Genomic DNA, 24,183 nt, shown 5'->3' with positions numbered 1-24,183 from the left:
GGCGAGCCGCGTGCCGAACGTTGCTGACCCCTGCTCTAGAGGTTACTTTGAATAACTTTACATTTTAATATCTCAAAAGTTCTTTGATTCAAAAGTGCCAAGTGTCCAGGAAACAGAAGAACAGGAAATGTTCTCTTCTGAAGATATTGTTAAGGATGCTTATTTGTGAAACTTAGAATAATTAAAATTAGCCTAAATAGATTACTCCCATATGCCCTAAGTTAATTATATAGTAATTAAATAAATAATTAATATTATTGCATATAGAACTTCCTAGTTCAGAACGGGTTTGGAAAAACACCCAGAATGACAGAGGGACGTTAACTGGCAACTTTGTTAGTCTCAGTAGAGAGGAGGGTTTGAATGGGAATAGAAGGGCATTGGAACTATGTTAAAAGTGGTGCCTTTTCTGTCAGGACCAGGACATACTGGCAAGACAGGCAGAGGAAACTTGTACCGGTTTTTCTGTACCCGTTGGTCATGTGCTGTACCCATTTTGTGTACTTGGGTCTCCAGGGTGGCCAATTCAGCAGCACACATGTGCGTGCGCACACCCTTGCACACACACCAGCAGTAATGGCTCCCCATCCCCACTGTTTCAGTTGAGGAGCTTGTTAAAAATACCTGTGGATCATGTCACAAATTGTGTATTAATGAACAGTATGCAATGAAATCATAGTTCTCTGTACAAGACTTGAGAGCGATGCAGATGCATCATATGGGTAACCTGAGAGTTGGAGGTAGGCCACAAGGAAGAACATGCCCGTTAGTGAATGTGTTTATAAAATGTGTGTCAGCTGCATGATGAAACGAAAACAATAAAACCATCAATGCTTAATGAGAAAAACGAGTAGCGCCCAAGATAGCGTTGGGACTGGGAGTTCATGGTGTTTATGGAAAATATCAAGAGTCAAGGGGACTGGGATGAATATGAGGTATATCTCATGCATTACCTACGCACACACAGACTCTCAAGATACCAGGTAAACCAAAGCCAAATGCTGTGTTGATCTAACACGAACAGTTCTAAGGGGCAGGAAAGAGGAGTCTAGTCAAAGAGGAACCTACTCAAAACTTTGTACTACAGCAGCTTGCTGCTAAAAAGGATGCCGACAGCTCTATCTCGGATTTAACTTGCCTTGCCAATAAAATTTATAGCCCACATTTTCAGGATCCGTCTGCATATAATCGAAGTGTGCCATGTCTGCAAGTATACTTGCAAATGTGGTAACAGCATACACAAAACATACTCGCGCATTTTTATAATTCTGAAACGTGGGCCTCTGCTGGCTCTTGTTTTTAGGAAGTCCTCAGTCATCACATTTTGATTTATTTAATTCCAGGGAGTACATATTAAAATCTTGCCCACGTATTTGGTGAAACTCTGGCCTCGCTGATGTCAGTGACAAAACTCCCATTGACTTTGGCAGAGTCAGGATTTCATCCACAATGCCTTGTAACCCAAACATCTCAAATATCAGTTATTTACCCCTTACAACACCCTGTATGATTAAAACATTAAAAATGTGGAAACTTTAGTGGTTTTCCCAGTACCACTTTCATTTATTTATTTTATGGAGCATGAATTTGATCTAGTTGGTATTACTGAAACCTAGTGGGCTGATTTGCATGATTGGCATGTTAAAAATCAAATGGTTATAACCTATTTAGGAAGGACCGAGTGGGCAAGAGGGGAGGCGGAGTGGCACTCTATGTCAGCAATGGCATTGCCTGTTTCCAAGTCACTGACAACACAGAAGAAAATGATCCTGAATGTTACGCAACAATGTGCTAACAGATAAAGCACAAGATGGGATATTAGTTAATGTCTGCTACAGACCATCAAATCATACCAGGGAACAGGATGACCACCTCTTTACACACCTATTTATAATGTGCAGGGGGGAAAAAAGCTGTGTAATCATGAGGGATTTCAATTTGAGTGATATATGCTGTAGGTCTCCTGCTGCCAGCACTAAAACATCCTTGACATTTCTAATTATAAATGACAATTTCCTAACTCAAAAAGTGTTGCAGCCAATACTGGGTAATTCTATACTAGACCATTTCTTGACAGATAAAGAGAAACTGATCACAGAACTAGAAATTGATAATAGCTTAGGTACAAGTGATCATGACTTGATCACATTTATAATGTGTAAACAGAATAAAGTTCAGACCAGTAATATATATACTTGGTGCTTTAAAAGGGCAAATTTCACAAAGCTGAAAATAGTTATGAGCAAGATCAGCTGGGAGGAAGAGTTTAATCAGAAAAATGTGAATGATAATTGGGAATTGTTTAGGAACACTTTGCTAGACATCCAAAAACCCCACAATCGAACAAGGAGGCTGTACTGATTTAAAAAAGAAAAAAGACCTGGTCAGAGAGGAAATGAAAGCAGCTATAAAACTAAAAAAATAATGACAGTAAGGAAGAGTTTTTAAAGTATATTTGGAGCAAAAAAGATTCCTAACAATGGTATTGCTCCATTATTAAATGGAAATGATAGAATTGTCAATAATAATGCAGAAAAGGCAGAATTGTTCAATAAATATTTCTGTTCTGTATTTGTGAAAACACAGATGATATAGTCATGTCATATATGCTAACATTCTTTCCATTCTACTAGCATCTCGGGAGGATGCTAAACAGCAGCTACTAAAGTTAGACATTTTAAAATCATCAGGTCCAGATAACTTGCACATCAAAGAGTTTTAAATGACCTGGCTATGGAGCTTGCTGGATCGTTAATGTTGAATTTCAGTAAGTATAGGAACACTGGGAAAGTTCCAGAAGACTGAAAGAAAGCTAATATTGTACCAATATTTAAAAAGGGTAAACAGGATGACTTGCGCTGTTATAGGCCTGTCAATCTGACTTTGATTCCAGGGCAAAATAATGGATCGGCTGATATGGGATTCAATTAATAACGAATTAAAGGACGATAATATAATTAATGCCAATCAACATGAGTTTATGAAAAATAATCATCAGATGAACCCTGGTACTTTTTTTTTTTCTTTTTTTTTTTTTTTTTTTTTTAAAGAGTTTACAGGTTTGGTTGATAAAGGTAATAGTGTTGATGTAATATACTTACACTTGACTTGGTACCCCACAACACTTTGATTAAAAAACTAGAACGATATAAAATTAACATGGCACACACATTAAATGGATTAAAAGCTGGCTCATGGTTAGTCCAAAAATGTAATTGTAAATGGGGAATCATCACTGATTGGGTGTGTTTCTAGTGGGGCCCCACAGAGATCAGTTCTTGGCCCTATGCCATTTAATGGCTTGGAAGAAAACATAAAATCATCACTGATAAAGTTTGCAGATGACATAAAAATTGGGGAATTGGTACATAATGATGAGGACAGGTCACCGATACAGAACGATCTGGATCACTTGGTAAGGTGGGCACAAACAAACAATATGCCTTTTAATATGGCTAAATGTAAATCTGGGAACAAAGAATGTAGGCCATACTTACAGGATGGGGGACTCTATCATGGGAAGCAGTGACTCTGAAAAAGATTTGGGGGTCGTGGTGGATAATCAGCTGAACATGAGCTCCCAGTGCAAAACTATGGCCAAAAGGGCTAATGTGATCCTTGGATGAATGAACAGGGGAATCTCGAGTAGGAGTAGAGAGGTTATTTTACCTCTGTATTTGGCTCTGGCGCAACAGCTGCTGGAATAGTGTCCAATTCTGGTGTCCACAATTCAAGAAGGATGTTGATAAGTTGGAGAGGGGTCAGAGAAGAGCCACAAGAATGATTAAAGGATTAGAAAACATGCCTTACAGTGATAAACTAAATAGATTGAGCTCCTTTGAGTCTAACAAAGAGAAGGTAATGGGTGGCCTGATTATTTTCTATAAGTATCTACAGGTGGAACAAATATTTGATAATCGGCTCTTCAATGACAAATCAGCTCTTCAGTGAAATAAAGTGTAAATTTTAAACAATGAAGGTAACTAACCACTGGAATAATTTACCACGGGTCATGGTGAATTCTCTATCACTCCAATTTTAAAATCAAGATTGGATGTTTTTCTAAAAAATCTGCTCTAGGAATTATTTTCGGGAAGTTCGCTGGCTTGTGTATACGAGAGGTTTAGGCTAGTGATCACAATGGTCCCTTCTGGCCTTGGAATCTATGAACTACACTGTAACTCAGAAGTAGAATTGAGTGTAAAACACAGAAATCCTGACATGCAATCCCTTTGGGTCACACAGCTTCACTGTTTGAATACATGTTCCACTCTAATTCTTCTACTCTACCATGCATCTCATGTTGTCCCTTGATTTTACTTATTCATCCAGTTGATAATCTAAATTTCCACCCAAAAAAATTAGTTCTGAAAATCCTTTGAATATCAATCCCTCTTGAAAGTATACTTGCTCCAGTGAAACCTATCCAAAAGACTAGCCTGATTAGGCAACTTCATGTCTCAGAGACCATGTCAAAATATCCCCAAGTGTATGGAATTAAATTCTAATTCATCTTTATCACAAGCATTCTGTAATGGTTTCTTGAGCAGTCGTTTATTTATCTGGGTTTCATTGTATCACGTGGACTGCCTAATAAACAGAGTAGCTTGTGAGGGAGGGAAATCTGAACCACCTATAAAACCCAGGCATAACGAGTTGAAAAACGTTAAGGGCTCAATCCTGTGAAGAGCTGAGTTCCTATTGAGGGACACTTGAGCTCACTCAACTCTCACTGAAGTCAATGGGAGCTGTGGTGCTTATCACAACACAGGGTGTTGGCCTAAGGAGGGACCGTATCTCTTAAAGCTAGTAAGAGAAGAGCTAGTTCCACCCCCTGGAATCTGTGTTCAATAATCCTAAATGGTCCAGAGGGGTGAAATGGGAATGTTTTGTGGGTAATAAATGACCAATAGCTGCCAGCAACAATATCTTGTCTCAATGTACAAAAAAGCTTTCCATTTTCATCCTCCGAATACTATTTTTAGAATTTATTGGCAGCACCAGATGCCTCTTTCAGACACTGGACTTCAGTGCTAGCATTAGATTTACAACCCTGTCTTATCTTGCCGGCTGCACACAGATGTTGGAGTTGACAGACCTCTGGGAAAAGCCCCCTAACTGTTAAGATGACGACGTACGAAAGGCTGTAAAAAGTCACTCACAGCATTTTTAGTATTTCCACGTAGCAGCCGAGGATCCTGTCCGCCTGGGCGCTCAGCTCGATGCTCATGGTGCTACAGGTGGGGCTGACCATCAGGCAATCAATCAGGTTGGGCTCACTATCGTTGCCGACATTTGCCGTCATCTTCTGGTTAGCAGTGTTGTTACGCTCCACTTCCACGTGGATCTCGTTCGATGTGACAATGACCGATTTGAGGCGAGATTCGCTCAAAGTGGCCTCTTGAGAAACCAGGTCGGGACTCGTGTGGAGAAGCCGGAGGGGTAAGTTAGGCTTTCGGTCACATTGCTGCTGGCAGCCGTTCCGAATTTCCTTCAGGCTTGGAGAATTGTCTCGACTGCATTTTAAAGAGAAACTTATAACATTAGTACCAAACATAACAGACATAAGATGGGGAAGACAGTGGGGCTGAGAAGCCACGTTCTGCTGCAACTGCCCACTGTATTTTACCCCAGCCCATTTGATTATGATTCTCCTTTTTATTTGGGTCACAAAACTCGATGAAAACTGTTAAAGCCCCAGAAGGACCATTCCACAGGCCCTTATACTGCGAGGATTTGTACTTTCCATCAGTCTGACTGCTGTGCCAGCTCAACAGAAAGGTGCGGGGAATGCCGCACTCTCACCCGAGGTACACGAAGCTGACGTGAAATTCATGTACAAGTGTGCAACTAAATATAGTACATGTCCAGACTCTGGTCTACAGTCCTCTAGTTAGGAAATTTTGCTGGCTAGTAGACAGCCAGCACATATGGGGAAAATCAGATAGGCATAAACGAGTAGGAAACAAAAACAGAAAGAGCCCTTGATGTTGACTGAAAAACGTAAAAGTACGTCAGTAGCCTGACACCAGGCCCATTTTAGCATCGATCTTGTGGTAGCACTGGAATCCGGCCGGTTAAATGTCTCATGACAACAGACTGCGGTTGGAAACCAACCCAGGTACGGAGCTAAATTTACACTACGATTTACAGGCGGCCTCCTCTCAGATATCTACACCTCTTTAGAAATCACCAGTCTACTGGCTGTTAGTATAGCTCACTATGTGGGGGAGACAGTCACTGTGCATTGGAGTTAAGGAACTGAAGTCTACATTTCAACTAGCTCGTCGTTCAGGTCGTGAGCTGTCCCAGTGTCACGAACACATAGCCCCAGACTGGAAGGGACCTTTGTGTGGATGCCTGGGAAGCCTCTTTACCTTGCGCATCTCTACAGGACCTAGTCACAACTGCAGGTCTCCCCTACAAGGTGATGGGCAGAAGGTGCAAAGGAAGATGAGCACTATAAGGTGTTGAGTTTCACCATCCTGAAAGATGTTGCAGCCTGCACACCCCCTTTCTACACTGGGAACTTGTGAGAAACCTCATCTCTGCATTATCTATGTAAGTGGATTACATCGAGGGGGACTAGCCATGGGAATCAAGGGTACTCGGCACTCACAGGACATGCTCAGTTTCTCACAAGATATGTGGAAACAAATACAACAGGGTAAGGGCTCAACACACCTGATTCCGTGTGTGTGTGTGTGTGTGTGTATTGTGTGTGTATATACACACACACACACACACAGTTTGTAAATGAGCAGAACATAGTGTGGAAAAGTCATACTGACCTGTTGATAAATTCCTCATAACAAGAATAAATGGCTGCTAAGCAGACAGCTACAAGATTCGGCAGGACCCTGGGATGGGGGCATTGTCCAGTGGGACCGTGCATGCTGAAAAATAAAATAGAAACAATAGTGGTGAAAGTAACCAAAAGGCGACATTACTGTAATGAAGGGGTCTCTGGGTGACAACATTTTTAGGCAGAGAGGGGTCCCAGAAAAGGAAACAGAGATTCGGGGAAGTTCAGGGAGATTGATTTAACCCCAGAAATTCCTACTGAATATGATCGCATTGAGATCTGGATCAAGCTGCTCCTGAGTTTATTTACTGCAGCACTGTTGTAGCCCAGTTGAAGAAAGACTACCGTGAAGGTTCACAAATAGTAGGGCACTAGATAAGAGTTCTCACTTAAGGGCCTGATCCGAAGCCCACTGAAATCAGTAGTCTTCCCATGGACTTCAACTGGCATAGGATCAGGCCCTCAGTAGGCACATTTGTGCTGATGAACCTCTAGTTTTCCCTGGTGCTTGCTAGTACCGACAGTGTTTCAACAAACATTGGCCACTCCATGGTTATCCACAAGGAAAATGATATTTTTTTCCTGTTTTTCATCTCAGCCACAAAGAGGAACATGTTCACAGGGTTGGAGAATACTCCATAGAATTAACTGTAACTAACCTATGAATGAACTTCTTCACCACCTCCATGCCGGCATTCAGTTCATTCAAAGCCAGAATATACTCCTGAGTAAACAGTCTCAACCGAGGGCACTTCCCAAAATCCTGTCCAAAAAGGAGACACTCAGTGAAGCCGCTGAAACATGCCTGTAATGTATGTTAAAACTGTGTGTTTTCAACAGAGATCAGCCCAGGGACATTTGAATTCATTTCATCACTATGCTGACATCTTCAAGAGAACAGCAGGTACCACTGTTCATTGACCATACATTCAGATTAATAATAAAAATGATGCCATATTTTCAAGTTCTGTCACCCAAAATATACCTTTGGAATATGTGTGTACATGCAAAAGATCACCTTCCATGTAAAAATGTAGCACTTATACACGAGTTCCAATTTGCACACGCACGGCCCTCTTTTTGCATACTCAAGTGCAATTTCTTTGAGCCACAGTATATCTTTTAGGAAGACACCCACTCTTGAGCTAAATACTGAATGCTGGAGAATGTCCTAGGTAAATTGTTCCAGTGGTTAATTACACCAGTTGCAATAGTTGAGCATGCAAATAGTCAGTTGAGCGTGTAATTGTCAGGACTTTTCAAGAAAATAATCACATTCAATCTTAAAAATTCCAGCCCTCCGTTTTATAAGCTGGTCCAAAGGGAAATGCTTTGAAAGGTACAGTCTGATGTATTTTGGAGGGGGAAAGTGTGCCCGAAGACATGCTGATTTAGAAACCTTTGCAAACCACCACCAGCTTCACAGTATATCACAGTATGTCTGGAATTCCATTCTCTGGCTCCAGTCACATTAGTAAAAACATGACAGCTCATCTCTTGGTGATGGCACCACAACCCCTTGATAAAATTAGTTGTCTTATGTACCTAAAGTGTAAATTATTCAACATACGATCTACCATTGCTATAAACCCACCAAAATCAGAGCGCTCAACTAGGAGCTATCACAGATTTCTCTGTTCAAATACATTAGGCCAGCTTAATGGATTCATTTAGCCTAATGTCCACGTTAACTGGGGGAAAAAGGCAAAGCAAACCGAAAAACAAACCAAAAAATGCTTACACGCAAACACACAGTCTGATCTGGCAAAGAGCTGAGCATCTCCTGGAGTGCCCAGCACTCAGCATATAACAGGATCAGGCCCACTGCCTTTCAATCACAGGCAGACACAAAATGCTGTGGTGAATAACACCACCAGCAGCTCTTATATAGTCCTTTTCAGCCATAGATTTCAAAATGCTTTACAAGAGAAGATGAGTATAATTTTACAGGGGGAAACTGAGGCACAGATCTTGAAGCAACTTGTCCAAGACCACAGAGCACATTAACGGCAGAGCCAGTAATAGAGTCCAGGTTTCCTGACTCCCAGACCAGTCTTCACCGGATTTCTAAGTGGCCTGCTAATGCTATGAAATTAACACTGGGTTCTTTGCTTCTCTTCCCCAAGACAACGTTTTTATATACACACATACGCAATCTAAAGAGACTATTCAGAGTATAATTCCCCAGAGAGCAGTAAAGTGCCCATATCCACTCCCATTAATATTTAACACTGTAAATTCTTCAATTACACACAGTGGTAAAAAGGCATGTTGATTTCCAATCTGCAAATGCTAAGTATGGTAAATAGGAGCAATTCTCTTAAGCTAACCAAATACAAGCAGCACACTGTGCATTTAGATTTTATTTGAGACCCCACAAGAGCACTGGATTTTATTTATTTATTTATTTTTGGTGGTGGTGGTAGTAGTAGTATTTTTAATGGTCTGGAATCCAAGAATAACATGTACAGAATATTTTATTGACGGTTACGGCATATTCAAAAATGACATGTCTGGAGACAGCGGGCACAGAACCAAGAATACAGCCTGTTGGCCATGTCGGGTTTGTTAGTTCTGAAAACTCTAGGAGTTCAAAAAAAAAAAAAAAAAAAAAAAGTTGTATAAATAAGAAACATGAAATGTTTTACTTGGGATGTATGTTGTGACCCAGAAAGGCTGTGGCTGTCGTCTATAATTATAACAATGAAAATAAACCCTTTGTGCAGTTATAAAAGCATGAAACCCATTCCAGGGATCATAGCAAACTGCAGCTTAGTGCAATAAAAATCTACTTATGCAAATTAGAAACTGTACTAGCAGCACTAGTACCCTTCAAAGAGCACATAAAAGCACCTTCTCGTTCCAGAACAAGACAGGCAGTCCTTAGTGTTGCTGGGAAGTGATAACCAGCTATTGGGCTCCACCCGAAATGGTTGCACTTCCTGGTATTAATTGACATGCCTCGTAATAAGTACCCCTCTACCCTGATATAACGCTGTCCGCGGGAGCCAAAAAAAATCTTACTGCGTTATAGGTGAAACCGCATTATATCGAACTTGCTTTGATCCGCCGGAGTGCGCAGCCCCGCCCCCCCCAGAGTGCTGCTTTACCGCGTTATATCCGAATTAGTGTTATATCGGGTCACGTTATATCGGGGTAGAGGTGTACATACAAATAAAAATGAGAGGTCAACGTTTTCAGACTTGAGGGTAGCATTTTCAAAAGCACCTAAGTGAGTTTAGTGTCTATCTAGCTTAGATGCTTTTGAGAATCTCAGTCTGAGTGCCCAAAGGTAAGCACCTTAGATGTAGTGCATGGCTACAATGCATAAGTGTACACACATATAACGACCAGGCATCATGGTGATGGGCACATTATAGACAAGAAAGATAGCCAATTCATACGTAAGGGGTCACAGTGATAGCTCTCCTAACCAACCAAATTCATACAACATCGATATTTACCATGTTGTGTTTGAGGATTCTCTGTACCACCGGTGTGAACACTTCTATGACAACCATGGACCGAGGGCGTTCTCTGCAGTGCTGCAATGAGAAAACAGAAATACATATGGAGCTTGGAGGAACCCTAGCCTTTACCAAATCACTGTCTAAAACCCGAGACTACAACATTCATCAATAATATATTTAGGTCTGCTCTACACTACAGACTTATACCGGTATAGTGTAACTATGTTGCTCAGGGGTGTGAAAAATCCACACACTCCTGAGCGATATGGTTATACTAACCTAACCCCCCTGTGTAGTCAGCACTATGTTGGCAGGAGAGCTTCTCCCACGGACATACCTACTGCCTCTCAGGGAGGTGGATTAACTAAGCCAACAGGAGAGCGGTCTCCCATTGGCTTACATTGTCTTCATTAAAGCACTACTGCACTAATGCAGCGTTTTAAGTGTAGACTTGCCCTTAGTCACCTGGAGCTAATTTGGGATTTTAGATGCACATGCCCTAGAGGGCAGGCACTGGCCCTACAGGTGGTTAATAACAATGTGTGAATGACTTTGATAAGTTTCTGAATCCGCCAATCTGATAGTCTTTCCTTACAAATGAATTACCCAGTAATCAAGGGGACCTGATCGAAAGCATATATCCAACTGTTAGCAATTAGACTTTCAATTGAAATGTCAATCAGTTTAGAGAGGAAAATTAAAGTGATAGCAGCTTTTTCAAATTCAAAGGCCTTGGAATCTAAAGTCCAGAACCCTAGTAACACACACACACACACACACACACTTGCAGGAAGAGGACAGTGTAGTGTATGCCCCACATCATGATCCATCAGAACCCGCTGGTTCCAGTGGCACTTACGCTAGCAATGGGACATACAATGAGACATCGCTCTGTGTCACAGTTTGAGGATTATATTCCTGACGCTTAATACTATTTTACAGTCCGGCCCATTAAGAACAGTGATCTTGCTGGCCATCAATCAAAGATAGAAACCAACTGGGGGAATCAGTTCAAGAGGTTAACAAAAACAAAACATCAATGAGACTTCAGACAATGAATCTGTTCTTAGTACCTTGCAGAAGAATTCACAGAGGTCAGGCGGAGGGTGATTGTTTTCCAGCAAAGGTGCAATCGCCTTGAAAATAAAAAGTTAGCATACTTCAATTTGACTTCATCACACAGGCCAGCCCTAATAAAAGAATGTGAGGAGTGAGTATATTTTAAAATTCTTTAAAACAGAGACCTGGATAAGAAGGTGACCGTAAATTTAGTCTAATGCCGTGTTGTAGCAGCATCGGTCCCAGGATATTAGAGAGAGAAGGTGGGTGAGGTAATATCTTTTACAATAAAACACAACATGGTAAGTATCGACATTATAGATAGCATTACAATAAAAGATACTGCCTTATCCACCTTGTCTCTTTAAGTTTAATTGGACGCTCTCAGGATTAAGTTACATATTTAGGATTTTAGGGGGGTTTTGTTTTGTTTTTTGGAACAGAATCTACCACTAATAGAAATATGGTTTGTTTTTCCCAAGTGTTAATAAGGAAACTAGGGTTTGTTTTATTTTGAAATTATGGGCCTAAATTCATCCTTGTTGTAAGCCCATTGGGCAAATTTTGCTTTCAGTTTCACCAGTGTAAATTCAAAAGTAACACCACTGAAGACAACAGGTTACTCCAGATTTTACACCAGTGTGAAGGAGAACAGAATGGGACTCATTGATTTCAGGGGTATTACACTAGGGATGAATCTGACCCATGATTAAAGTGGCACTGCCACTTTATTTAAAGGGTTCTAAAATATACTTAAACACACACACGTTATGTCTTTTATAATGAGCTCATGCTCAGATGTTACCACCCAGTACAAAACAGACCCCGCTTGCAGGGAATGACTGATTTCCTTTCATTTTACCAAGATCACCACAATGACACTACTGTTTTTATGGACACTACGCTCTATAAAAAACATGACTCTAACTTTCCAAAAGTTCAGGTCAACCTTTCTTTCTCCATCGCTAGGCAACCTGATGTGGTTATGTACTGTAAATATATTATAAATCATACCTGCCACTGTGCATGTAATGAAATTATGTTGCTACTGTCTCCTTTGTAAATTAGAAAGCATTACTAGAACAATGCATCTCCGTACATGATGATGCCTTCAGGCTTTTTGGAGTAAGGGATTCCCGGTACCAATTTAAAAAGTAAAACTCTTTAACAAAGCAGCTAGACATTTGTGTATTAAACTTCTGAACGACAGGCATTCTACCTGGATGGCATTTGGGGATTTTGCTAATGCAGCCTGTTTGGTTTTATTTTTTTTATTTTTTTTGCCTTCCCACAGGAGTTCAGTTCAAATTAGCCCATCAAAATCACCATGAATCACAACACCCACTCAGCCATAAGAGAAGATTAACATGAACTTCTGGAATGAAAACCAAGCACATCTGCAAAGAGCTGCCTAGATTTTACATAACACTGGAGCAGCTAAAGCTGGCTATTGTGCAATCCCCCTCCCTACAGCTGTTTATTTCTTCACTGGTCATGGCCATATAGCAATATATTCTTACTACAGTACTATAAAAGTGGTGCACTCTTGCTGTAATATTCAGCTGGACTATAATATCCTTGCTACATATTCAACAGTTAACTACATTAAGGACTCTACCTGAATTTATCTTTATAATAATTTGCTATAGCATCCATCCTCCTCCATCCCTCTGATAAATTGTATTGCAAAGTCACGGTGAGGGTTTTATGCCTGCCTGTTGACAGAGAGGTTATCAGATCAAAGTAGTTGAAGATGGGAATTGCTGTTTGGTGTCCACTTCCCAAAGAGACAACCAGAATTGGCAGTCTCAGAGAGGCTGAGAGCTGACTGGGCCATGGAGATTCCCCAGTCAGTGATCTCTCTGGAACAAGGACAGTGTGGGGGAAGCCTGCATTCCTCTGCTCAACCTATGCCTGTCCTGTGGATAAAGAGAGAGCTTTGCTCTGCAGGGCTGCCCATCTGTTATCTTTCACCAGAACTAAATTCACATGCATTCCACACAGACCCCCACTCCACCCCAAAAGAGATGGAACTAGACCAGGCGGAGAATTGGTTTGTTACTCTCTGGCAATTTGGAATGAGAATCAGGCTGTTAGCTAAATCTAGGGCAAGGCACATGGCTTTATCTATACAGGTAAATGACTGAGGTCACAAATATTTACAACTACCACTACTACTAAGTAAATAAATAATAAGAATAATGCAAGGCTGCTGCTATATTTGCAAGGGGCTTAAAAAACCCAGAAATTGTATTTCTGTTAATGACTGAGGCACAATCTTCAGAATTGGATAAAAGCCAGAATAGTTGGGGGGTTTTATTTGTTTTTTTAATTACCAAGATTTTCCCCCTCCCTCAAATAACAATTATCACTGATTGGCAACAGGAAGTCTAAATTAACCTTGGCACTGAAGTAAAATGAAATCCATAGTAGACTTCTGAGCAAAGCGACTGCCACTTTAGAAACTTATCGTAATGACTGATACCAGCTAAAGTCCTGAGCAGGAGTTAAGTGCAATTCACACCTAGCGGTGGCTACATTTTATGTCATGTTGTTTTGCAGGAAGATTCATGGAGACATGATATGATCAGGTGGTGGTGAAGTACTAGATTAGATTACTAAGAAAATCTCCTGGAAATCGCCAGCAACTGAAATTAAATTACAATGATTGGGAAGCAATTTTTACCTCTGATCAATTGTTGGATTTGTTAAGATTTTATATTTGGTTGCATGGGGAGGAGGGCTACCTTTTGCTTCAATTATTTATGTAACCAAATAAATGCACTGTAAGTAATCAGAGAAAACTGAAGAGAGCATTTTCATATCCCCTTGTGTACATGGGCAAAAGCATACGCACACATTCCCACACTTGCAAGGGCAAACACATGCTCACACACCTTCCACAGTCTAGCCCCCGGAGAAAACCATGGCGCCCACAGGCTGTGAGGGGTCAAATTTGGCAGGTGCAGATGTTAACATTTGCAGTGTGCAACCATGCGGGGAGACAATTCATCCTTAAAGTTCTATGGAGTTTTATACACATTAATCTGGGATCTTTTATTGTTATTTATACCAAACAGGAAAAAGGGGACAATAGAAATGTGAAAAAGTGAATGGGTTAAACGGGTGTGACCCTGCACCCACTGAAGTCAATGGTAAAGCTGCCACTGATGTCAATGGGACAGGAGCAGGCACTATAGAAGCCAAAACCAGGGCAAAATGAAACAATCAGAAACACAGAGTGACCCCCAAAACTTGACATAAGGACACTCACCACAATAATGCTCTCATGGTCTTGAGTGGTTAAGTTGGTGTTCTGAAAAGGTTAAACAGAAGAAATCAATGAGCTAACTTTATTTTGAAACTGACACGGTCAATGCACACACCTCAGCCGATGCAAATGAACAAGGAAAAAGGTCCAATTCTGCAATCAGTAACAGGAGTAAAATCAGGCTCTATTAACACCATTCCTTTAATGCAGGTTATCAATAACTTACTATCGGGGCCAAGCTCACTTCCATTTCTCACAAAGGGGTGCTCAGCACCTACAGGATCGTGACCCCTGGATTTACAGCCAGGAAGTTTCAGCTAAATGTTGATGCTCCCTGAGATACAAATTAATGGAAAGACTGAACTAGTGAGAGGCATTTCTTAAAAAATGCTTTCTAAATTTCAAACTTTCAATTCCACAGACTGAGTTAATAAAAGGTTTTCCTTGTCGCTCTCTGCCATGGCTGGAGGACTAACTGCAGCAGTTTGCCTGTAATTCCTGCCTACTAACATGGAGCCAAATATACCACCAGCTGTGCTCCGGCTCCGCTCCAGCTCCAGGCAAAAACCTGCAGATCCACTGCTCCGGAGCTGCTCCGCGGTCCAGCTCCGAGCTCCGCTCCGCTCCAAAGCCCTGCGTGCAGCAATGCTGAATCAACTGAGCTGCATCAATTTACTCCAATACAGTATTTCCCTATGTTCTCTGTGTTCCACAAGGCGCTGCAAGGTTACAATAGTGCTGCAACCTTAGTGCACCAAAGGAAAAGCAGCTCTTTTTCTGCTCATCACAGATCTACCCAAAAGTGCAGCCTGCCCTTCACCCCCTTTACCCAATAGATACAAAATTCTGACATGCATCACATTTCATTTTTGTACCAGAACTGAAACAACCAGAGAACAGTTGCTAAGAATAAGGAGGAAACCCATTTCAAAGCGAGTAACAGGTTAAATACAGCACCAAATGCTACAAAATAAAAATGGGGACAAATGATATCAAACCTGCACAGAAGTGGACCATCTATTTGACACAGATATGGGGGAGACTAAAACCTCTGATGTTTCCATTTGAAATTGCAATGCAAAAAGAGCTGCTTATTAGGCTTTATCAGTGTTCACATCCCACTGATCTGTTGTGAGAATGATCTAGTCTATTACATACAAATAGAGCCCAGCTAAGAACCTGATGAAGAACCCTCTGGTTGGGGGGAGGGATAGCTCAGTGGTTTGAGCATTGGCCTGCTAAACCCAGGGTGTTGAGGGGGCCACTTAGGGATCTGGGGCAAAATCAGCACTTGGTCCTGCTAGTGAAGGCAGGGGACTGGACTCGACCTTTCAAGGTCCCTTCCAGTTCTAAGAGATAGGATATCTCCATTAATTTATTTTATTTTTTTTATTTATAAGTCAATGGGAGTTTTGCCATTAACTTCAATGGGCTATGGATCAGACCCATAATGAATGAGTTTACCTCCGGGTCCGGCGGTAAGCAATCGATCTTCTGGGATCGATCCCAGAAGTGCTCGCGAGAGGAGTATGCGGAGTCGACGGGGGAGCCTGCCTGCCGCGTCTGCACCCGCGGTAAGTTCGAACTAAGGTACTTCGACTTCAGCTACGTTATTAACGTAGCTGAAGTTGCGTATCTTAGTTCGAAGTGGGGGGTTAGTGTGGACCAGGCCTAAGAACACCTAGGGAGTGGGCCACTGGAATCAAAAGGAATCACGGTGCATATTCAAGGGCAGAATTTTGAACTTGAGTTACAAGTTTGGAGTGGGGGCAGGTTGTTAAGTGTTTGTTTTTTTCCTAAGAGAAAGCAACAAGATGGGAACATCCTCATGGTCTTACCTCCGAGAGCAGCTTTGAGACAATCTCCAGTGGTGCTTGATGGATGGAATCATCCTGTAGTGGAGAGTTTAGCGCCATGTCCACCAGTGTCCTAATCTCCTTCAAAACAACCTCCCAACGGCTTGGGTTACTAAGCACTTTCTTGTACTTGTAAATCTTTTTCTGCAAGAAAATATAAATAACCATACAGATACCATTGTGAGACTGTCATGGTAAGGAAACTGCAAGAAAACAGCGGCTTCCCTAAAACTTTATTTTAAAACTTCTTCACATTTCATCTTTTATTTATTTTTAAAAAAAGAAAAATGCAGTGCTCAAACTTTTTCAAGGGGGAAAAACAACCTCCATGTGTATAAATTTGCGGGTTCATAATTCCATGGAAGAAATGGGTTATGGCAGCCACATTTTAGCTTTGGTTTCAGATAGGGTTGCCAATTTTCTAATCACATAAAACCGAACACCCTTGCCCCACCCCTTCTCTGAAGCCCTGCCCCCACTTGCTCCATCCCCCCTCCCTCTGTCACTCGCTCTCCACCACCCTCACTCACTTTCATTGGGCTGGGGCAGGGGATTGAGGTATGGAGAGGAGATATGGGCTCTGGACTGAGGCCGGGGATGAGGGGCTTGGGGTGCAGGAGAGGACTCCGGGCTGGGGCAGGGGTTTGGGGGTGCGGAGAGGGACTCCAGCTGGGGGTGTGGGCTCTGAGGTAGGGCCGGGAATGAGGAGTTTGGAGTGCAGGAGCGAGCTCAGGGCCGGGGCAGGGGAGTGGGGTCCGGGGTCCCGGTGGCGCTTACCACAGCTCCCAGGAAGTGGCTGCCAGGTCCCTGCAGCCCCTAGGCACATGGGCGGCCAGGGAGGCTCCATGTGGTCCCCTCGCCCCCGCAGCTCCCACTAGTTGCAGTTCCCGGCCAATGGGAGCTGCGGAGCCGGCACTCAGGATGGAGGCAGTGCGCAGAGTCTCCCTGGCTGCCCAAGCGCCCAAGGGCCGCAAGGACCTGGTGGCTGCTTCTGGGAGCTGCATGGAGCTAGGGCAGGCAGGGAGCCTGTCTTAGCCCCAGGCCCCCGCAGTGCTGCTGATTAGACTTCGAATGGCCTGGTCGCTGTTGCCAACCGGAGCCACCAGGGTCCCTTTTCAACTGGGCATTCTGGTCGAAAACCAGATGCCCGGCAACCCTAGTTTCAAAAGATGAACTATCTGTCACTGAAGTATGCTTCAAATCATCCATATATTGCAAATGCCCCGGTCCTTGAAGCCCAGTGGAAGATAACAGCAATTGTACCCTTTTCAGAGCCAAATGTCCTTTTGAATAAAATGTAAATAATTGCATTTAATTGCTAGGAATAGTAAAAAACCCGCTATTGCTCTACATATGATTTTTTCCTCCATAGTCAAATGATGAATTATGATTCTAGAAAAATCTCAGCATTCCTCACTCAGAACTAGAGCTGGTCAGAAAAACTTTGCCGGAACCATTTTCCATTGGAGACTATACTTCAGTTGAAATCTAAACACTTTGCAAAAACGTGTCCATTTTTTTTTTTTGGAGGGGGAAAAAAAAGGGAGAAAAAGTTCCAGCAGTGTCTAAACATCCTGTTTCACTATTTTTAGAATAGATTCATTTTTTCCTTTTGAAATGACTTTCCATTTTAAATGTTTTTTATATGACAGAATATAAAAAAGTAAAAATTGAAAGAAAGCATTTCAATAATGTCAAAATGAACTTTTTTCATCAACCCAAATCGAGAATTTTTCCGGAACTTTCTTTTGCAGAAAATTTCAAAGTTTTGGAGGTTTCATGAACAAAAATCTTTCAAAAATCTTGAAATCCTTCATGACATGGCATTTCCATTCTTTGCCCCACTCTAGTTAATACCTTGATCAATGGATGGTCCCTGTACACTTTTATATTATTTCTGGTAATCTCCACACACTTCAAAATCTACTAGTTTTCAACACCACACACACACACAAGCTAGATCAGCAGAGGATCAACTCTTGCCTTCTGAATAGCTATGCTCCCATGAATGATTATAGCATAGACTGTGTTGCGTTCATATATGGTAATCTTTGGGGAAAACCCCACCCTCCAAAATCTCAAGAGTAACTGGATAGAATTCTAGAAGCCTAACAAAACAATGATGAGAGTAAAAATATCACCCCATGTCATCATGATGGCTACCTTAAAAACCAATACCGATTAGTCCAGACAGACAATCCTCAATCTCCATTCCAATTCACAGGCCCAGAAGGAGCATAGCCTATACTGACAACTGGAACCTAGCTGCCACCCCCCCCAGGAGTTTTTGCTATGGCTTGTTTTCCTGTTTCATTTAGGTCTGTTTACAAATCTGATCCTGTGACCAACGTGTTCAATGAAGTCCAGATACATTTTCCCTCTGGTTGGAGTAAACCATATGGATAGACAGTTCCTCAGTTTGTACACAAAGCATAGAGTTATGCACACACACTCACAAATGGACCCACACATTTAGCAGCTGCAATAGAGGCCCTTTGAAAAATCACTCCCTTAACGCAGACTATGAATTTAACAGTGGTATGTAGGCTAGATATCAGCATCATAAATGTGAGATCTAGACACAAACTCTCCAGCATTCTCGTTCAGAAATGCTTTGCTGATGTGTTAATCAGCATTTCGCCCATTCACTAATACAGCGCAGTCCTTCCAGAATCATCGGTGAATGATCTGTAGCTATCTGCTTATTAATCACTTCTTTCCCGCTGTGGCATCAGCTTTAATGGTCAATACAAGTGCGCAATCTACTCCAATTGTAGCAGAACGCAAGGGGAGAACAATAAAGAAGGGAGAATACATCTCACATACCACGTTTTGGCTCTTCACAATGATGAGTCATGGCCTTAGTGCTAGATACACAGGCTGATGAAGTATTCCAAATCAGTGATTTAAATACACTTTTCATTTTAATTAAATTTATACAAATGAAAAAGCCCAACAGCAGCCACTCTGGCTTGCAAAGCATTTTGAAGATATTGGAAAATAAAAAGAAACAGGGGGAAAAAAACCCCACCCTGGATACTAAAGATATTTCAGATTTTAGAGGGGAGTAAATGCCTTTAGATTTGAAAGCTCTTTGGAGCAGCCCTTTAGGGCTTCTAAATTACTGAGCACATTGTCATCATTTAATTATTATCATTATAGCCTTTTTTTAGGAAACATAACATGATGCTCCCATAGAGATTTTAATTTCACTTATTTATTTAATGGTTCTCTATAGTTTCCCTGGCTACAGCACTGAATAAAATCTAATCTTTCTAGGCTGATCAGTCAGCCCGATAACCCTAAACTACTAATTTCTGGCTAATTATGCACAGTGAGCAAAGCATCCTAAACAAAGCAAGCTTAGCAAAGAGTTTTCGACACTGACATTTTACACTTCTGTCCTAGGAAATAAGCAAATTAAATTCAAAGCAGAAACCAGAGGATGACAGACCAACAGAAAGCAACCAGCTGGGCCATCCCATGCATCCACTCCTCCCCCAACATTCGGCTCTTCTTCCCTTCATCACCCCCACTCAGAAGGCTTACAGCAGTGTGGCTTCAAAGGGCAGGTGCTGCAGTCTGAAGGGGAGCTGCTGCAGAGAACCGTACTGTTCGGTCGGACGACCTTACCACGCAAACCCTTCTGCAGCCGTCAAATTCTCCCGTGCAGATATAAATAAATCAGAAATGGTTTCCATTCAGATGTGAAGCCGTATATAGGAGAAGAAAGAGGGAACTGAACATCCTGCCACGCAAGAGAGACCTACAACAATTGCTGCTGATGCCAGCCGGACAGCGATCAAAAGGAAGCTTCGAGGTTAGGCTACCTCTGCACACACGCCGTGGCAGCTGCAAGCGAAGAATCCAAAGGGCTCTGTATCGGCTCCAGCTTTCCAGGACAAAGGGGTTTAATGTGCTCACATGACGCACTGCTGTCTTTAAACAATGTTAAAGGATTTCTGAATGATGGTGGGAAATCAAAAACAACAGCATCCCCGAGAGGCTTGAACTCTGCTACTCTGAACCTTTGTCCATGGTTACACTGCTGCTTTTGTCAGCATAATGTTATTTACTGTTGAGCAGCTCACTGAAAGCCTCAATTAAAGTCTGAAACCCATCAGCTGGTTACCAGAGCAATTTGGTTTGCATCAGCGAGCACTCGGCCAAAGCTAAGCCATCTGTCCTCTTACCTGCACTGACTCGTGAGCAAGCGATAACTAGCACTTGGGGGGCGGTGGGGGGGAGAGGGGGGGAGACGGGAGGCTGTGGCTGAGGACCAAGAGCAGAAACAGGTCCATTTAAGGATGCAAAATGTGCATGTGTTTGGATGCAAAAAGTGCTTCTAATTAACAACCCCCCCTTGCAATCCAGGTAATGTTCGTGTCACATTTAGGTAGTTTGTCCTCCCCCCATGTGGCACGGCCCTTTAAGAGTTTGGGGGTGCCTGATACACAAAGCCTCTGGAGATATGGGGGGAGAAGAAAGGGGATCCCAAGAAGAAATAGCATTCAGAAGGGATCCTGTTCCTGTGTCTTTAAAAGCCTGGAACCTTACAGAGAGGGCAGGGCAAGGCTCCCCTCTCCCCCAGACAGTAAGGAATGAGCTGGGAGAAGGGGCCAGCATCAATGCTGCCCCCTCCCTCATAGAAGGGCAGATGCCTGCCGACACTGTGGGAAGCAAGAAGCCTGCTGTGGGGTCCTGAGACAGCAGGTAGCAGACACCAGCAGAAGGCTGCCAAACCCGCAGAGCCTGTGAATTAAGTGGTGGCAGCTGGGGGAGATAAAGTACCACCCAACTCCAGGAGGAGAGCTGTGGCTCCTGCGATAAGGAGAAGACAGAGACGGAGATGTACGTTGCTATCCAAAACCAGGAGAGCGGGGAACAACCTAGATGACAGGCTTCAGAGAAACCTCGAGAGCCAGAAGCACCTTTTGTTTATTTGGGACTTTTTGTTATGGCCCTTTTTGGTATAAGTAATAAACAAGCCCTATGAAGGGTATTATCGAATCAAATCTCAAGAGTGCCTGAAATGGCGTTATTGACTACCTGAGAAGGGAAACTGAGCGAGGGAAGACACACAGCTCCATACTAACTCAGCAGAGGGCAGGCATGCCCTAGGACTGCCCAATCCCGCAAAGCTTCACTGGCATGAGCAACTCTTCACAGATAATGGAGCTATTTGCGTCAGTGAGGCTTTGCCGAGTGGGCCTGAGCTTTGCAGAATGTTTATGGATCCTCATCCTGAGCAAGGACCAACCCCCCGATAGGCCATAGCAGATGCCCTGTGGAAATAGTTGCACTGTGTTGCCAGTCATGCCGGCAGATTCAGGTCTATCCTGTCTAGGCTTTTTCATAAAAAAAGAAAAACCCATTCAGTAGGGATGTCCTCAAAAGAAATCACATCTCAGACGCCGCCGCACACAAACACGCCACAGCAGACTGCACACTGTGACCCTGTTGGCTGTTGCCCAACCAGAACCACAAAGCTTTCTAATGCTATTCCAGAATTTTTCTGTAACGACTTTTTTAAATAAAGCTGTTCCACTTGAAGCGGAAGTGGAGGGAAGCACAAGGAAAACATAATAATGCTTTGCATTTAGAGGGCACCTTTCATCCAAGGATCTCAAATAACTTCCATTAATGAAGCCTCGCAGCCCGCCCCCAAGAGTCCAGTAAGCCTTATTCCCATTTTGCTGTGGGAGAAACTGATACTCTCATAGGTTGTGACACACACCGTGTGTCTGTGGCAGACACAGGACTAGAACCCATGACTTCTGATTCACACTCTTCTTCTACCACCAGTAGATCACACTGCTCGCACACAGAGAGCTGGGGACAAAAGGTTCAGAATGGGAGAACCCAGGACACAGAAGGTTTAAAAAAAAACAAACAAAAAACCTATACATAATGAAGTTATATGCCCTGAGCCTAATCCTGCCGCGCTTGCTCACTGGAACACTCCCAGCCTCTGGTTGATAATAATGGGACCATTCACATAAGTAAGGGCTGTAAGATCCGAGTCTAAATGCACATAAATGAAAAGAATAATCTCTTCCTGGGGTTCTGATGTCTCTAGATCCCCCAAGGAGACATTACCCTTGGTATGATGATGATGAGAAGATGTTGGTCTCCACTGTGCCCAAAATCCCATTCCGCTTGCTCACTGCTGTTACAGTCCGGGAAACATTCTCAGTTCTTGACAGCCAATTTCCCTCAGGGACCTGAGGCATTTTTGTGGTCTTAATAAAGAATAAAGAAAAAAACAAAACCACAACTTGGAGTGTCCTCTTAAATTCTAGCACTCGGACTCCAAGCATTACAGGATTTCAGCTGGGATCATCTTTCCCCTCTCTCTGCTCGACTGCAGGTGAGCTAATTGCTCATTTCTGCAGACGCACTAACAGTACACCATGGCTTCCCCAGGGCTGTGTGTGCCAGAAATTACTGATTTATTGCACAGCTGAGAAAGGCAGTTCCAGCAAATGGGAAAATGGCAAGCTCCTTCCCAGCTCACTGCAGGCCAGCGCTAAGCCAGGCAACGTTTACAGTTCTATTCTGACGGCAAGATGGAACAGTTGTAAACTGAGGCTGCATTTCCAAGGTGCAAATGACTCAGGTTTGTGGAATGCACAACACAGAAACTGTCACACTGCATCAACCAATGGACCAACTTCTGAACAGCTCCATGTAAAGTGCTGCACAGGTAAGTCATTCGCAGTGTACAACACACACATTTTATTTGTTTTACTAAACCCAAGAACGTATTCTTGAGTGCCATCTACTGCCCCTTAATCTATTAACTAAATATAGAAGTGTGTACACACACACACACACACACGTACAGGCTTAAAGCATCCAGTCCAGTATCCTGTCTCTGACAGTGGGTGACACCAGCTGCTTCAAAAGAAGGTGCAAGAAATTCTATAATACGTAGTTAAGGTATAACTGACCCTAAGGAAACTTTCTTCCTGACCTCCAAGAGTTAGAGGTTGGCTTAAGCCATGGAGAGCGTTTTCTGGTAGACTTTTTTTTTTTTTTTTGCAAACAAAGCTCACATCAACAGCATTTGCTGGCTCCAGTCCTGGGCCCTAATCCTGCAAAGGAATTGGCTTGCCTGGAGCCCATTCCAGTCAATGGGACAGTGCATGGGTACACATCCTTTTGCAAAATCAGGGCCTTATATACTGACATGACTGAACTATAACCCCTTCATAACTGTCTGGATGCCCTACCTATGAAGCACCCGTGACTTATGGCTCTCTGGGGCAGCTCTGTTTGCATCAGCAACATCATTTAACACTTTGCTCCAAAACATGAGTTTTCTTCATTTAAATTTTGCCCAACCCTAAACATTGAAGAATGCCAATTCCCACCCACCACGTAGGAATGCATACTTGGGGTAGGCTGGGCAACAGAGACTAAATTCCCAAATACCAAAGAAATGCATTGGGAGAGAGAGGGGAGCTTTTGGAGCTAGGGATTCCCTGAACCTCCCAAACTATTTCTTGAGGTTTGCAAAGCCAGTCTGGGTTTGTATAAAACGTTGTATCCTTTTTTCTCTCATGGCGAGTCCACTTTTTCAAAATCTTGATTTTAAACTTGATTAAAAATAGAGTCTCCTGATTATTTACATTACATTAGATTGGGGCCCTGTTGTGCCAGGCACTGTACAAACACATACACACTGAAAGACAGTCCCTGCCCTGAACAGTCTACGGC

The 24,183-nt window shown here is 42.7% G+C and overlaps 1 protein-coding gene across 1 annotated transcript in view; it reads right to left on the bottom strand.

Moving 5' to 3' along the window:
• The window catches only part of LOC112106843 (C-Maf-inducing protein), a 162,813-nt gene that overhangs the window by 24,354 nt on the left and 114,276 nt on the right, over positions 1 to 24,183 (bottom strand). Inside the window, exons 4-10 of the mRNA XM_024200302.3 lie at positions 16,444 to 16,605; positions 14,609 to 14,650; positions 11,349 to 11,411; positions 10,270 to 10,350; positions 7,465 to 7,568; positions 6,792 to 6,896; positions 5,163 to 5,516 (exon numbers count right to left, since the gene is read on the bottom strand). Of these exons, the coding sequence (XP_024056070.1) occupies positions 5,163 to 5,516; positions 6,792 to 6,896; positions 7,465 to 7,568; positions 10,270 to 10,350; positions 11,349 to 11,411; positions 14,609 to 14,650; positions 16,444 to 16,605 (911 nt within the window). The remainder of the gene's footprint in view (positions 1 to 5,162; positions 5,517 to 6,791; positions 6,897 to 7,464; positions 7,569 to 10,269; positions 10,351 to 11,348; positions 11,412 to 14,608; positions 14,651 to 16,443; positions 16,606 to 24,183) is intronic.

Source organism: Terrapene carolina, unplaced genomic scaffold (assembly GCF_002925995.2).
Source record: "Terrapene carolina triunguis isolate 2854851 unplaced genomic scaffold, T_m_triunguis-2.0 Scaffold33911, whole genome shotgun sequence".
In the NCBI taxonomy this organism is placed as follows: Eukaryota; Metazoa; Chordata; order Testudines; family Emydidae; genus Terrapene; species Terrapene triunguis.
The sequence above is the reverse complement of the archived record's forward strand: the minus strand, read 5'-3'. Positions and strand labels throughout refer to the sequence as shown.